Source organism: Protopterus annectens, chromosome 6.part0 (assembly GCF_019279795.1).
Source record: "Protopterus annectens isolate FY-2018-M chromosome 6.part0, PAN1.0, whole genome shotgun sequence".
Taxonomy (NCBI): domain Eukaryota; kingdom Metazoa; phylum Chordata; order Ceratodontiformes; family Protopteridae; genus Protopterus; species Protopterus annectens.
In genome coordinates, this window is record NC_056737.1 from 1,080,949,147 (window position 1) to 1,080,961,895 (window position 12,749).

Sequence of the window (12,749 nt, forward strand, 5' to 3'; positions counted from 1 at the left end):
TGGCGGCTGGGCAAACTTGGGATTAGATGTTGAGGAATCCTTGGTTAGAGATGCTATAGTATCTATAAAACAAGGGTTGAACTATATTGCAGTTCTGAGTGGTGCGTTATCGAGAGAGGAGTTTGGGTTGAATTTTTTTGCCAGGATGTAAGATTTTTAAATGGATGTCCAACATTATTTTAGGGCTGTGTTTATTATTAGTCTGAAAGTTATTATAGTATAGCTTTTTTGTCTTCATTTATTTCCTTTTTAATACAATTGCGAAGCATTCTGACGTTTTCACGATATTGAGGTGTTTTATATTTTTGCCGTTCTTTCCATGCTTTTCTCTGTCCCGCATTAGCTTTCTACTCTTTTCTGTTAACCAGATTGCATTATTTGTTTTCAGTCTCTTCCTTCTAGGAGGTGCAAGGATATTTAGAAAAGTATCATAGGTTCATAGGTTCATACTAGGCTATCTGCTCTAGGGCATTTATAAGCCTAGCCAGAATGTGTTTGGCTTTCGCCACCCATTTTAAATTTATTTTGCTATGCCCTTTTTCGAGGTTAGTATACTGTGCCTCTATCTAACAGTGACACAGAAGTGATACCCAGGGTAAACCTACGATCTCCCATCCACTCATCAAGATTCCTCTTGAAGAGAGTCAATGAGGGACTCTGCCTAACCTGGACTGGGATTTTATTCCAGAGTGAAGGGAGCCTCTGGGTTATGAATCTGTCCCTCCAGCATGTCCTATTTATTTCAGTGCTGAGGTTCAAGTCTCTCGAGTGCGTAGCTTGATGGGATTTGGATTTTCTGAGGTGCAGCATGTCCATTAATTCCGGGTTGGACATGACTTTATATGTCAGGCACAGATCGCCTCTGAACAGGCGGTATGCCACTGAGTAGAGCTGGAGTTTCTTTAACCGGGCAGCATATGGCATCTGTTTGAGCCCTTTGATCCTCTTGGTGAGGTACTTTTGGGGTCTTTCCAGTTGCTGCAGGTGTCTGGTAAGGTACATCCCAAAAGGGCATTGTACTCAATTATGGGCCTGATGAGGGATGAGTAAAGAGGCATGACCTCCCTGATCTAGATGTGAATCCCTTCATGATTAGGTGGGCTATATAAAATGTTTTCTAACCACTTTGGCCACGTGGTTGTCAAATGAGAGATTGCTATCAACTTGGGTCCCCAGGTCCCTAATTACTTCTTCTGTACTTAATGGATTTCCACCTATGTGGTAATTTGTGGGCACTTTGTTTTTGCCAAAGGGGATGACTATACACTTTTTGGCATTTAGCTTGAGGCCATGGCACTGGCACCAGTTGTCTGTTTCTATTAGGCCCTTTTGAAGGATGCTTGTGTCGGCTGGAGAGTCGATTATGGCACCCAGTTTGCAGTCATCTGCGAACTTGGTCAGCCACAGTCCTTCCATGTTGGCCTGTACCTCCGAGAAATATATACCGAACAAGAGAGGTCCCAGGACTGAGCCTTGTGGGACACCACTTGTAACTGGTTTGGAGTCTGTTGAATTCAATTGTAGCATTGTGTAAGGACAGTATATATATATATATATATATATATATATATATATATATATATATATATACACATGTGTGTGTATCCATCTACAAATAAAAGATAGCTATATAAAACATATCTTGTGACAGATGACAAACTGCTGCCTCAAGTCAGGATTGAACCTGGAACTAGAATGTGCAAAAATAATATCCAACATTTGGTGTGACAAAAGAATGCTAAATTAATCAAACATTTGGTTTTAAAATGTTGATGACTTCTTTGTTTCTTTGTGTGGCACAAGTACTTAATTTATATATAAAACATTTAGTCTGATATTCACAGAAATAACACATATACAAATTGCAGTTAGTAGGTGATGTATAAAGAAAATATACAAGCGTCTGACTTAAAATTTGTTTTCTTTTAATCCTTCTTAAGGCATTAGCTGAGCACTTGCCTTAATTTTATATGAGATAAAATTCAAGATTTTAACTCACTTATTCTGGATGATATATAACCTAGAACCATGTCCTGCTTATCTCATTAAAGTCTTTGCCCTTTAAAGATTTATAGAAATTAAAAACGCAGCTGTCCAGAAGTGCTGACAGCCACATGAACAACAGAAAGAATTTTTAGAATCACATAGCTGACATACCAGTCACCGTTCATGTATCTCAAAACACAGAATATGTCAGTTTGTGTGATGCTGTTATCATGAGAGGAGACTTTGTTACGTGGTTACATAAGTGCTCATTCCTGTTAACTCTTTTTCAGTCACTGACTCACTAATTCTGCTTTACTGATTTATCGTTACAGAATCAAGTACGAAGCCTGTAACAGTAAATATATGCACTGATGTTTATTTGTGTTACCCTGCTTTGTACATTTTCTAAATGTGGCACACAGTTGCAGAATATCTTAAATTTGCCTCAGCGTTCAGATTTTGAGTCACACACCCAAGCAAATATGTTAATACTCACAGATATGTCAAGAATCTGTGTTGCCTTTAATGTGTATTGCTTGACTAACTTGATGGCCAATTTTCTAGAAATAAAAACAAACATTTTATTTCACTCTGTGCTCTAATTTCTTCCACATAATCATTCTGCACAACAGTAATTACATTAAAATATGTACTTGCATACAAATTGCTTGACTATGCATTGCATTCTCAATTTAAAATATATATATATATGCAGATTTGAAGATAACTAAAACTCTCTCCAATATTTAATTATTTAATCTATGAATGATTTTGTATTACTTTCTCAATTTCAACTCTTGCATCTTCTCTGCATATTTTGTACAATGATATATCTCCAAACATGTTAGAATAATTTTAATAATAATCAGAGTCTATGTGTAAATTAAATTATAATACTGTGCATGCATTGTCAGCACAATGAAGAACTCTTCAATTCATTGTTACAAACTATTATGACCCACTGACTCTCACCAGGAAATTGTGTTTTTACTGCAATCACTTTGCTTAACCGCTTTTAATCATTTTTAATTTTTACGGTGCTTGCAGTCTGACTGCCACATTCATTTTCATCAACAGGAAACAAGCTGTAGCTGTCAGTGTTTTTCACTCATAAAACAGCCCATAATTACATAATGTCCACGCTAATGTGAATAATTAATCACAGGAATCGCTAACCTCCGAATTTCTTCTTCTTTTCCTTTCAGAAATGAGAATTCAGCCTTGAAGACAAAGTCAATTTGAATGAGACTAAAAGAAAAAAACGTTACAATCAGTGCATTATAATTTACAGCTTCTGAGTTTCACAGCAGCAGTCCATAATTTGAAGACTAAAAAGATTAAACTTAACTGATTATTTTCCCAGTAAATAAGTTGCCTTTAAAACCAAGATCATTATGTTTCTTCAAAAGCTCTATTTGAGAACACTGAAGAGCAATTAATACAAACAAACAAAAAAAGCTTCTTTTACATGTGGATATAGAGAATTCAGCACTTTAAACTTTTTCCATTTGATGTTTATTTAAAGTAATGTAAATGTCACATAATGGGCCAGATTTCAAAAGAGCTACTCTCAGTGTAACTGACTTACTTTGTAAGGGCCTATCTATAAGCAGGTTTAGTATGAGGATCAGATTCCAAAACATTTGCTCTCAGCCTGCTTTCAGTGTAAGTGGGCACTTACACTGAGAGAAACTCTTTTGTAATCGGGGCCAATACATATTTCTCAAATTTATCAGATAAGATTATATGCCAATAATAACCAATATGGGGTTCTATGTTTGGCTATCAAAAACACAAACCCTCGAATGGCTAAATATCATTCGTAAAACAGTGACACAGAACATTACAGAACATGTGTAACTTCGAAAATAAATTCATCTAATGGCCATAGCTGGCCAACAACCAGGAAGTAACGCTATACATAAAGTAAGTGAAGGAAACCTTTTAAATTTGCCCTATTCCCCACTGTAGTGCAATCTCAGAGTTGGTATATATAGTTGGGGGGTGTGGGCGGGTGAAGTCCCCCACCTTGGTTGGTTGTTTTTGTGATGTTGGCCAGCTATGGAAATTTATTTTTAAAGTTACACACATTTAATAATATTCTGTATTGTTGTTTTACATACAATATTTAGCCCTTCGAGGGTTTGTGTTTGCAATAGCTGAATATAGACCTCCAATATGGTAAAATCATAGAAAGAAAAAAACAAATGTGTATGTTTTATTGAATTACAATTTCATTTTTACTTTGTTTAATGAGTAAAATCCTATGTAGGTTGTAGATAATTATATTTCGCTTTAAATATGAATAAGAGTAATAACAATACAGGAGTCCTGATCTATGCAAGGAAAAATCAAATTTTTCTCTATTTTTCTACAGGACCTTGCAAGCCTGCACTTCAGTGTTCTTGCATGTATAAAGTGTATATGGCCATGCAAGAACAGATGCCTCATTGCCCCCCTAAAATACTGATTACTTCAACAAGATCCACTCCAAAATGTCTGAAATGTAAAATAAGCACATATAGACTACCATCTTACTTCTTTCATACCTAGAGCACTCCTGTTCATATTCATCTGACCACAACCCACTATTTTTTTTCTGCTTTGTGCATGTTGGTTTATGCATAGCACAGTGGCTTTGTGTTTAAGATTTTTGCTCATATATCCACAACTCACATTTGACCTGCATTCATTATCTGTATCTGTCTGTTCACATGTCACTGTGGGATTTCTCTAGTTTCTTTCCAAAAACAATATGACTGAATGAGTAACGTAAACTGTCCATATATATTGCATTTACACTTGTCCTTGTGGCCTGCATCATGACTGAAAGTGGCCCAAAAATGACTAATTCATGTACCAGGTTAATAAAATAAATTAGGTATCCTTTTTATCATGTTTCTTCTATAGCTGGTGGCTTAGGCAATGTAACTTGATCCCCTTTTAAATAAAATTAGAAGACCCATTTATTAAGTCTACTTTTATTACTTTTCAGTATTGTGTTATGTTTCCTTTTTATCTTTTAAGTGTTACTTGTTTACTGCACAATCATTTTGATAAAAGTGACACACACAAAACCAAAATGAAAAGAAAAAAACATTCTTGCACTCTTTTGACATGTACACATGTGCTTATTAAAATATACAAATACTGAGCATCATAATAAAGCCTGATGCATAAAGAATATTAAAACCCAGTGTAAAAAGAATATTAAAAGAAAGCTACTAAATGAGTTAGGGCTCAAGAGAAATACAAACTGAGTTCAAACTGACTCTAACAAAATAGTTGTGCAAAATCATACATAGCTGGAGTACAAAACAGTCATACTGATTAAATGACTTATGAGAAGCATTTAAAAAAATGTATATGAAAAAGATAAATTTTTAATATTTAAAAATGTATTTATTTATTTATTTACTGGGTAAGTCTGACTTGGACTGAACAAAGCCAATTTTCAGCGGAGGCCTGGGGAGAAACGCTCCAAATGCATGTCTTTGTGATGTGGGAGGAAACTGGAGCACCCAGAGGAAGCCCACATGAATGCAAGGAGGACATGCAGACTCCGCACAGAAGGCACCTCAGCCAAGAATCGAACCAGAGAACCACTTGCTGTGAGGTGACAACGCTACTGCTGCACCACTGCACCGAAAATCATCTTTTGTCAGTTAGTATATTTTTGTCTTTCCCATGAAATGCTCATATTGGCTTGGTCAATTTCATACAATTGTTTAATATGGGAGGCAGTTTTGAACTTGGTTTGCTCATCTCTAAAGTTTTTGATGCAGCAGATGATAGCTAGTTACAGGACAGCAATTCCTGAGTTATTTGAATGGAAGGAAAGCTTGGCTGGGTTTGCCGGTCTTGAAATCTAAAAAGTATACTTTGACATTAGGTGTCCCGTCCCAGAGTGGCCATTCTCAACATGGCATTATAAACTCAAAAGACTTGGAGAAATTAAACTGAGTGGCAAGCATAGAGATCTCCTGGAACAATCTCATGTTTATTAGGATTTCACCCAGGAATGGTTAAGGAGAGGTGAGTTGAAACCAAAAGATAAAAGGTTAATAATGACAGCACAAAATAGTGAACTACATACATGTTGGTTTACAAAGTACATTGGACATGTGGAAGAAACAGACAAATGCAGACAAATGCAGGTTCTGTAAAACAGAACTAGAAACAGTCACACACCTTGTAGCTGGGTGTGATATACTCATGGTATAGGGATTGTACATTGAAAGGCACAGTATTGCGGCAAAATTGTTGCATTGGGGATTGTGCAAACACTACAATATAGAAGTAACAGAGAAGTATTGGAAACATGAACCACAAAGCATTACAGAGAATGATGACGTGTACATCACATGGGATCACCCATTACCAACAGTTCAAAAAATAGATGCAAGAAAACTAGATATAGTAGTCCATGAAAAAAAGACCAAAGTAGCACTGATCGTTGAAATCGCTATACCTAGCGATTACAGTGTCTCATGTACAGAGAGACACAAAGGCATACAATATCAAAATTTGCAGGCAGAAATTAGAGCAATATGGAAGAAAGATACCCAGACAGTTCCAATAGCAGAAGGAGCAATGGATCTCATAAAAAAGAATTTACAGCATTATTTAGACATGCCACCAATACATGTAACTCCACAGAAATTTCAGAAGGAGGCAATTCTGGGCACATTGTGGGTGCTGCAAAGAGCACTTTTGACTAACACCAAAGACTTGAAACAATAGTAATTTCATGAACTTTAATCATATCCTGACTTAAGAATGGGGTCCATTCCCATCATGGTATCAGAAACCCAAAAGACTTGGAGAATTTAAACTGAATGTTCCTCATTTTTAACATTTTTTATGAAGGATTTACATAAGGTTTGCTCATTTCGCTGTATTTGTTACAGACAAATAATGTTGTTCTGGTCTGTAATAGACCAGATAATAAAGTAGCTTAAAGTAATTTAACAAATGTTTTTTTTTCTTGGGTTCAACTATGGCTAGTGGAACCAGCACTGCGATGTAGAGGAAAAAGCCTTATCTACAGCCCAAGCAACCAGGGTTTGATTAATGGCTTGAGTGTCTGAGCTGCTGGCTGGCAGGGATGAATGTGCCCATCCTGGGGGGAATTTGTCTGGGCTTTCCTTTTGGGAAGGCATGGTCCATAGAGGGGAGTAGCCCTCAGACCAAGGGAGCCCGCAGGATTTTTTGCAGGGGGGTGCAAACCCAAGCCCGCCCATGCAGCCCCACCCCTCTGCTGCTCCACCCACTCAGCCCCCCTGCCCACGCAGCCATTCCAGTGTCCCATTACTTGGCTATTTCTCCCCATTTGTCATAGACACTGTTCAAATCTCTCAGTGTGCATATTGTTTTATGCTTTACTTCTACACTGATTACAGATATCTGGATTTCATTTACAACTTTTATTTCAAATTTTATAGCACAAACACTGACAGACATTTACTAAACCTAAACAAAGCAATAGTCTTACAATGAAAACAGACTTAGCATTAAAACTTCTCTACCTTTGAAACCCACATTCACTGAAACAGCATCGAAACCCACATTCAACGAACATGTATCTGGACAGTGGCAGGGTAAGTTTACCTTTGGCCCGTTTCCAAATCATAGGCTCCTTGCACACATTTTTAGAAACATGCAAGAGTTCTTTGATTCACCTTCCTGACTTAATTATACTACATAATAATTGAATTATATCCCTTGTATAATACAGCACCACTTGTTAGAGTGTGTTTTAAAGTTACAGTTCTGAGCATCTTTCCTTTAAGCAATGAAACAAATCATATGAACCAATAATGACAGCCTGCCCAATTCAGAACATTTCAACCATAAAGGAACACTCAAACTTCTGTCATACAATCCACCAATATCAATCAGTATGCAGAATCTCCGCAGAAGTAAAAGTCATCTGAATAATTCCACATTAAAGAGATCTGAAAACAATGGAGAGGTTGTTGCTAGAAAAAAAAACTTTATATTCCAGTGTTTCATTTACAAATTCAGTGCCTGTTGCCCTTGAAGAATAAATTGCATGTGCTACATTAAAATAAATGGTAAGTTGGTATATTGCAATAGGGAATGGGTGGCAGGCTGAAAAACAGGTTCATAGTTATTAGGTGTCTCATCCAAAGGAGGACATACTAAGAACTGCAGTACCATACCCCCTTAAAATACAAATGTACATGCTGTATGAATAGAACCTACAGCCCTTTGCATAAAGACACAAGTATGCTACATGCTGTGCTAACACTGCTTTAAAATTCTATACCACAATAATGATACAATTTGCTAAACAAAACAGTTGCACCTAAATTCCACCTGTTAGAGCTAACTAGGGAATTTCTCTCTGACTCTGTCTCACACATATACACACACCTCAACTTTAGTGCAAGAAATACATAAATAGATTTTTTCAAAGTTACAACTGTAAACTCTGTGCGACCATGGTGTGTGTTTGTTTTTGACAGAAAGGTATAAGGGAACTCATGGCTATGTATATAGTTGAATCTCTCTGTACTGAAGTATTCCCTACCATGATGCTGCTTTAATAGCGTGTTTGCATTCAGAAACTTGTTACAACAACTGTAAACTCTGTGTGACCATGGTGTGTGCGTGTTTGACAGAAAGGGCTATGTATACAGTTGAATCTCTCTGTACTGAAGTACTCCCTACCATGATGCTGCTTAAATGGTGAGTTTGCATTCAGAAACTTTTACACTTTTTATACTGAATTTTATAGCTACATGAATTAGAAAATAACCAATTTCCTTTTCAGAGCCTAAGCTAAAAAGTCCACTCCTTACAAGCACTGCTTCCCCTGGAAAACATCTATATATGCATCATCACAGAGACCTAGTTCAAGACCGATGACAGCACTCCTTTAATGCAGGATTTCAATACCTGCCACAAGTTCAGGCCTATCACCCGAGATGAAAAGGTGATGATGTCTACATATTCTTAAAGAACATTTCATCTCCAGACTTGGTAGGTGAGATAATGACGTGGAATTCCTCTGCATCCAACTTAGCATTAACAAAACTCCTTACTGTGTCATACCTAACTATAGGTCCCCCTCTATGTACCCCATCAGTCCATATCTCCTACCTAACTAATATGGTGTCCCTATGCATTAAGCCAACACCATTATTCTAGGAGACTTCAATCACATTTTCTTCCAAAATTGCCATTTTGAGGAAGGATTATTAGTGGAGAGCAACATTTTGAGCCAAAATTGGGGACAATGGAGAGGTTTGGATATTCCTAATTCTACAAAGCGATTTGCACATACCTCTCAACCTCTTAATGCAGGAAATCTGGACAAGGCTAAATATATTGGGGGAACATACAAACACTACTAAAATTGCTCTTGTATAAACTTAAGAGTTGATAGAATAACAGGTCTTGCATTAGCATGCATTTTTCTGAAGGTTATGACGTCTGAAACTCAAATGTCTGTCATTTAGTGACTTCATTGTATGAGGAACAAACCAAAAATAACAAGCAAATACCTATTCATTCTGCAAAGATATGGACAACTGAGAGGTATAGTTTAACCGGGGATGTCTAAGTTTGCTACCCCCCCCCCCCCCACAAAATCATGGTCGAATGGAGCCTCCCCCCTGCAGCCATTCCAATGTCCCATTCCTTGGTTATTTTGCCCCATTTACCATAAACACTGTATTGTGCATACTGCTTTACTTTTGCGATGATTTAGATTTCATTTGAAAGTTTTATTTTACAGCACAAACTCTAATACATATCTGTTAAACAAAGCAATGCAGTCTCACAATGAAAATAGACAACATTAAAACTTCTCTGCCCTTGAAACTCACATGCACTGAAACAGCATTGAAACCCACATTCAAAGAAAATACATTTTGCCAGTGGCAGATAAATATTAACTCTGGGCTGTCTTCAAAATCATAGGCCCCTTGAACATAACATACACATGCTCTTTGATACACCTTCCTGACTGTATTACATTATATTCCTTGTACAATATAGTACAGTTGTTAGAGGGCATTTTAAATTTATTGTTTCGAACATTTTTCAAGTAAACAATGAAACAAACTGCATACACCAATGACAAAACTGCCCAATTCTGAACATTTCCATCATAAAAAGTCTACTCAACCTTCTATAGTCCACCAGTGTCAGTAAAAAATAAGCACAATCTCTGAAGTAGTAAAATCCACATTAAAGAAATTTGTAACTAATAAAGAGGTTGCTGCTAGCAAACAACTTTATATGTCATTGTTTCATTTACAAATAAAGTGCCTGTTGCCCTTGAAGAATAAATTGCCTTTGTTGCATGCAACAAAAAAATGATAAGCTAGTAATACCGCAATAGGGAATGGATAGCAAACTGATAACAGGTTCATAGTTACTAGGTATCTTTGCCAAAAAGGACTGCAGCATCCACCCCCTTTACAACACAGTACAGTATCAGCAATGCATCTACCTACTGTGGGAGTAGAACCCACAGCTTTCAGCATCAAAAGCAAGTACACTATCTGTTGTGCTATTAACAATGCAAGCAGACTAAACATAAGCAGCACTAAACTTTTGCTCCCCTGTAGCTCTCAGGTCCTTATAAAATCTACTCGACACTCAGCTGTATCTCTGAACTTTGCAGCACACAAAATCTGGAAAAAGCCAAAATTTATTGGGGGGGGGGGGACAAAAGGCCAAAAAACAGGGACACATTTTAAACATTGCTTGTATAATGTTAGAAAGTTGCTAGAATAAAATGCTGCATTACCACCATACATTTCACTGCCACGTCTTGAACCCAGGGGACCCTGTGCAAAACAGTCAGAGCAACACACCATTATGCCAAATCAGCTGTTTTGTGAAAGAGAACGACTGAAACTTAAATGGCTACCATTTAGTGAATTCAGTTCTCACCATAGCACAGCTGTCAACCTCTTAGCACAAAATACCTGAACAAAGCCAATACTGGGTGAATACAGCCCCCAAACATTCAGTGAATTCAGTTCTTACCATAGCTCTCAACCTTAGCACAAAACCTGGATGAAGCCAATAATGGGGGGGGGGATACAGTCCCAAAGACAGGGATACATTTCAAATATCCATCTTGTATACTTAGAAAATTGCTAGAATAAAAGCTTTTGTTACCAGCTTTTGTTACCATGCACTTTCTGAAGAATATGAAGTCTGATGATATTCAAATGTGTCATTTTTTTTTAACATTTGTTAACCAGGAAAGTCTGACTTGGGAAAAGTATTATTTTTAGCCAGGGATTCTAATACTTGTTTGTTACAAGGTGATTTTAGGGGAAATGACATTTTAGGGATAATGGAAGCTACAACGTGGGTAAAATTAGCACCAAATTGGTCAGATTACACACATACACATACACACACACACAGACTATATCCTTGGGATCAGAATATGTGAATATTGTGGATGGATTCAGTGCATTGTTGGACAGCATTCTTTCATTTTTTCTTGATATTTTTTGAGACCCATAAATTTGTCCACTGCTGCCGTTTTTTTGTAATAGTGCTCTTAAGTTCCTCACTGGCATTAATTTCCTTCTTTCGTTATACAGTTTAACATGAGAGTTCCATCAGAAAGGTTTAGTCCTGAATTCATCCCTAGACTTAGGGCAGACTGGTACATACTTTTCTATGCAGCTTTTCAGGGGGTACTAAAAACTGGAAGTGAATGCAGTAGTTCTCTCAGTTGGGTTAACTTGCAGAGGATTGTTGGGAAATTTTCCAAGATCTTTTCCAGGTCAAACCTAGTTCAGCTTGCAGAAGTCCCTAAAAGAATAGTCTCATTTGGTGGCAGGGTACTACCACTATGCCAGAAAGAGATGACAGATTTGTGGTTTTAACTATGGATGAGGAAATATGGGAGAAGACAGGTGGATACAGTGTTGAATACATATTCTGTAACCATATCACACACACACACACACACACACACACACACACACACACACACACACACACACACACACACACACACACACACTACTCACTCTGAAAGTGTGTCCCATCTTCCGCTCGTTTCCTCCCGCTGCGAACCCGTCCCATCTTCCGTCCGTTTCAGTTTCAGTTCCCCGCTCGTTTCCTCCCGCTTGCGAACCCGAAACCATCCGTCCGTGAGAGTTCCCACTCGCAAACTTGAAAATATGCATGCGATGATGTCAGCACACCCACGACCGGACTTCTTAAAGAAGAACGCATGATGTCAGCACGGACTTCTTTCTTCTTAAAGAAGAACGTCCTAAAAAAAAAACAACTTTTTTTTTAAATTATAACATTAGTCAGCCGATTCCGGGGGGGGGCAAGTGCAACCCCTTGCATCTGCCTGAGGGCGCCCTTGCCTCAGACCAAAGAGATGAACTCAGGAAAGGGGGGGGTGGGATGAGGGCAGGTCATTACAATCCCCCACTGTAGCAAAAATGATGTGTATTCCCAGTATAACCTAATGATCTTGGTCAGCCACAACTCCAGCATAGCAGGTCCAGGGAGACTGCAAGGGTAGGAAGACCAAAAATAGTTGGAAACACTGGGACCAGCTGATGACCAGCTGCATGTGAGGGAGAAAAGCAGCTAAAAGGATTCCCTTCTTAATTCTGGTGAGTCTAGCCAGTATCATAGTATTATGTTTTTTTCTAGTTAGATAAATGAATAAGATAATTTCCTGTCTGCGATTAACTTGGTCTATAGATCAATAAAACATCAATTTTAAATGGCATTATTTA

General features: G+C 37.7%; 1 protein-coding gene across 1 annotated transcript in view; it reads right to left on the reverse strand.

Moving 5' to 3' along the window:
• Nucleotides 1-12,749, reverse strand: part of LOC122803943 (epithelial cell adhesion molecule-like) — a 297,939-nt gene that overhangs the window by 92,151 nt on the left and 193,039 nt on the right. Inside the window, exons 4-5 of the mRNA XM_044073621.1 lie at nt 3,163-3,234; nt 2,483-2,546 (exon numbers count right to left, since the gene is read on the reverse strand). Coding sequence (XP_043929556.1) covers nt 2,483-2,546; nt 3,163-3,234 — 136 coding nt within the window. The remainder of the gene's footprint in view (nt 1-2,482; nt 2,547-3,162; nt 3,235-12,749) is intronic.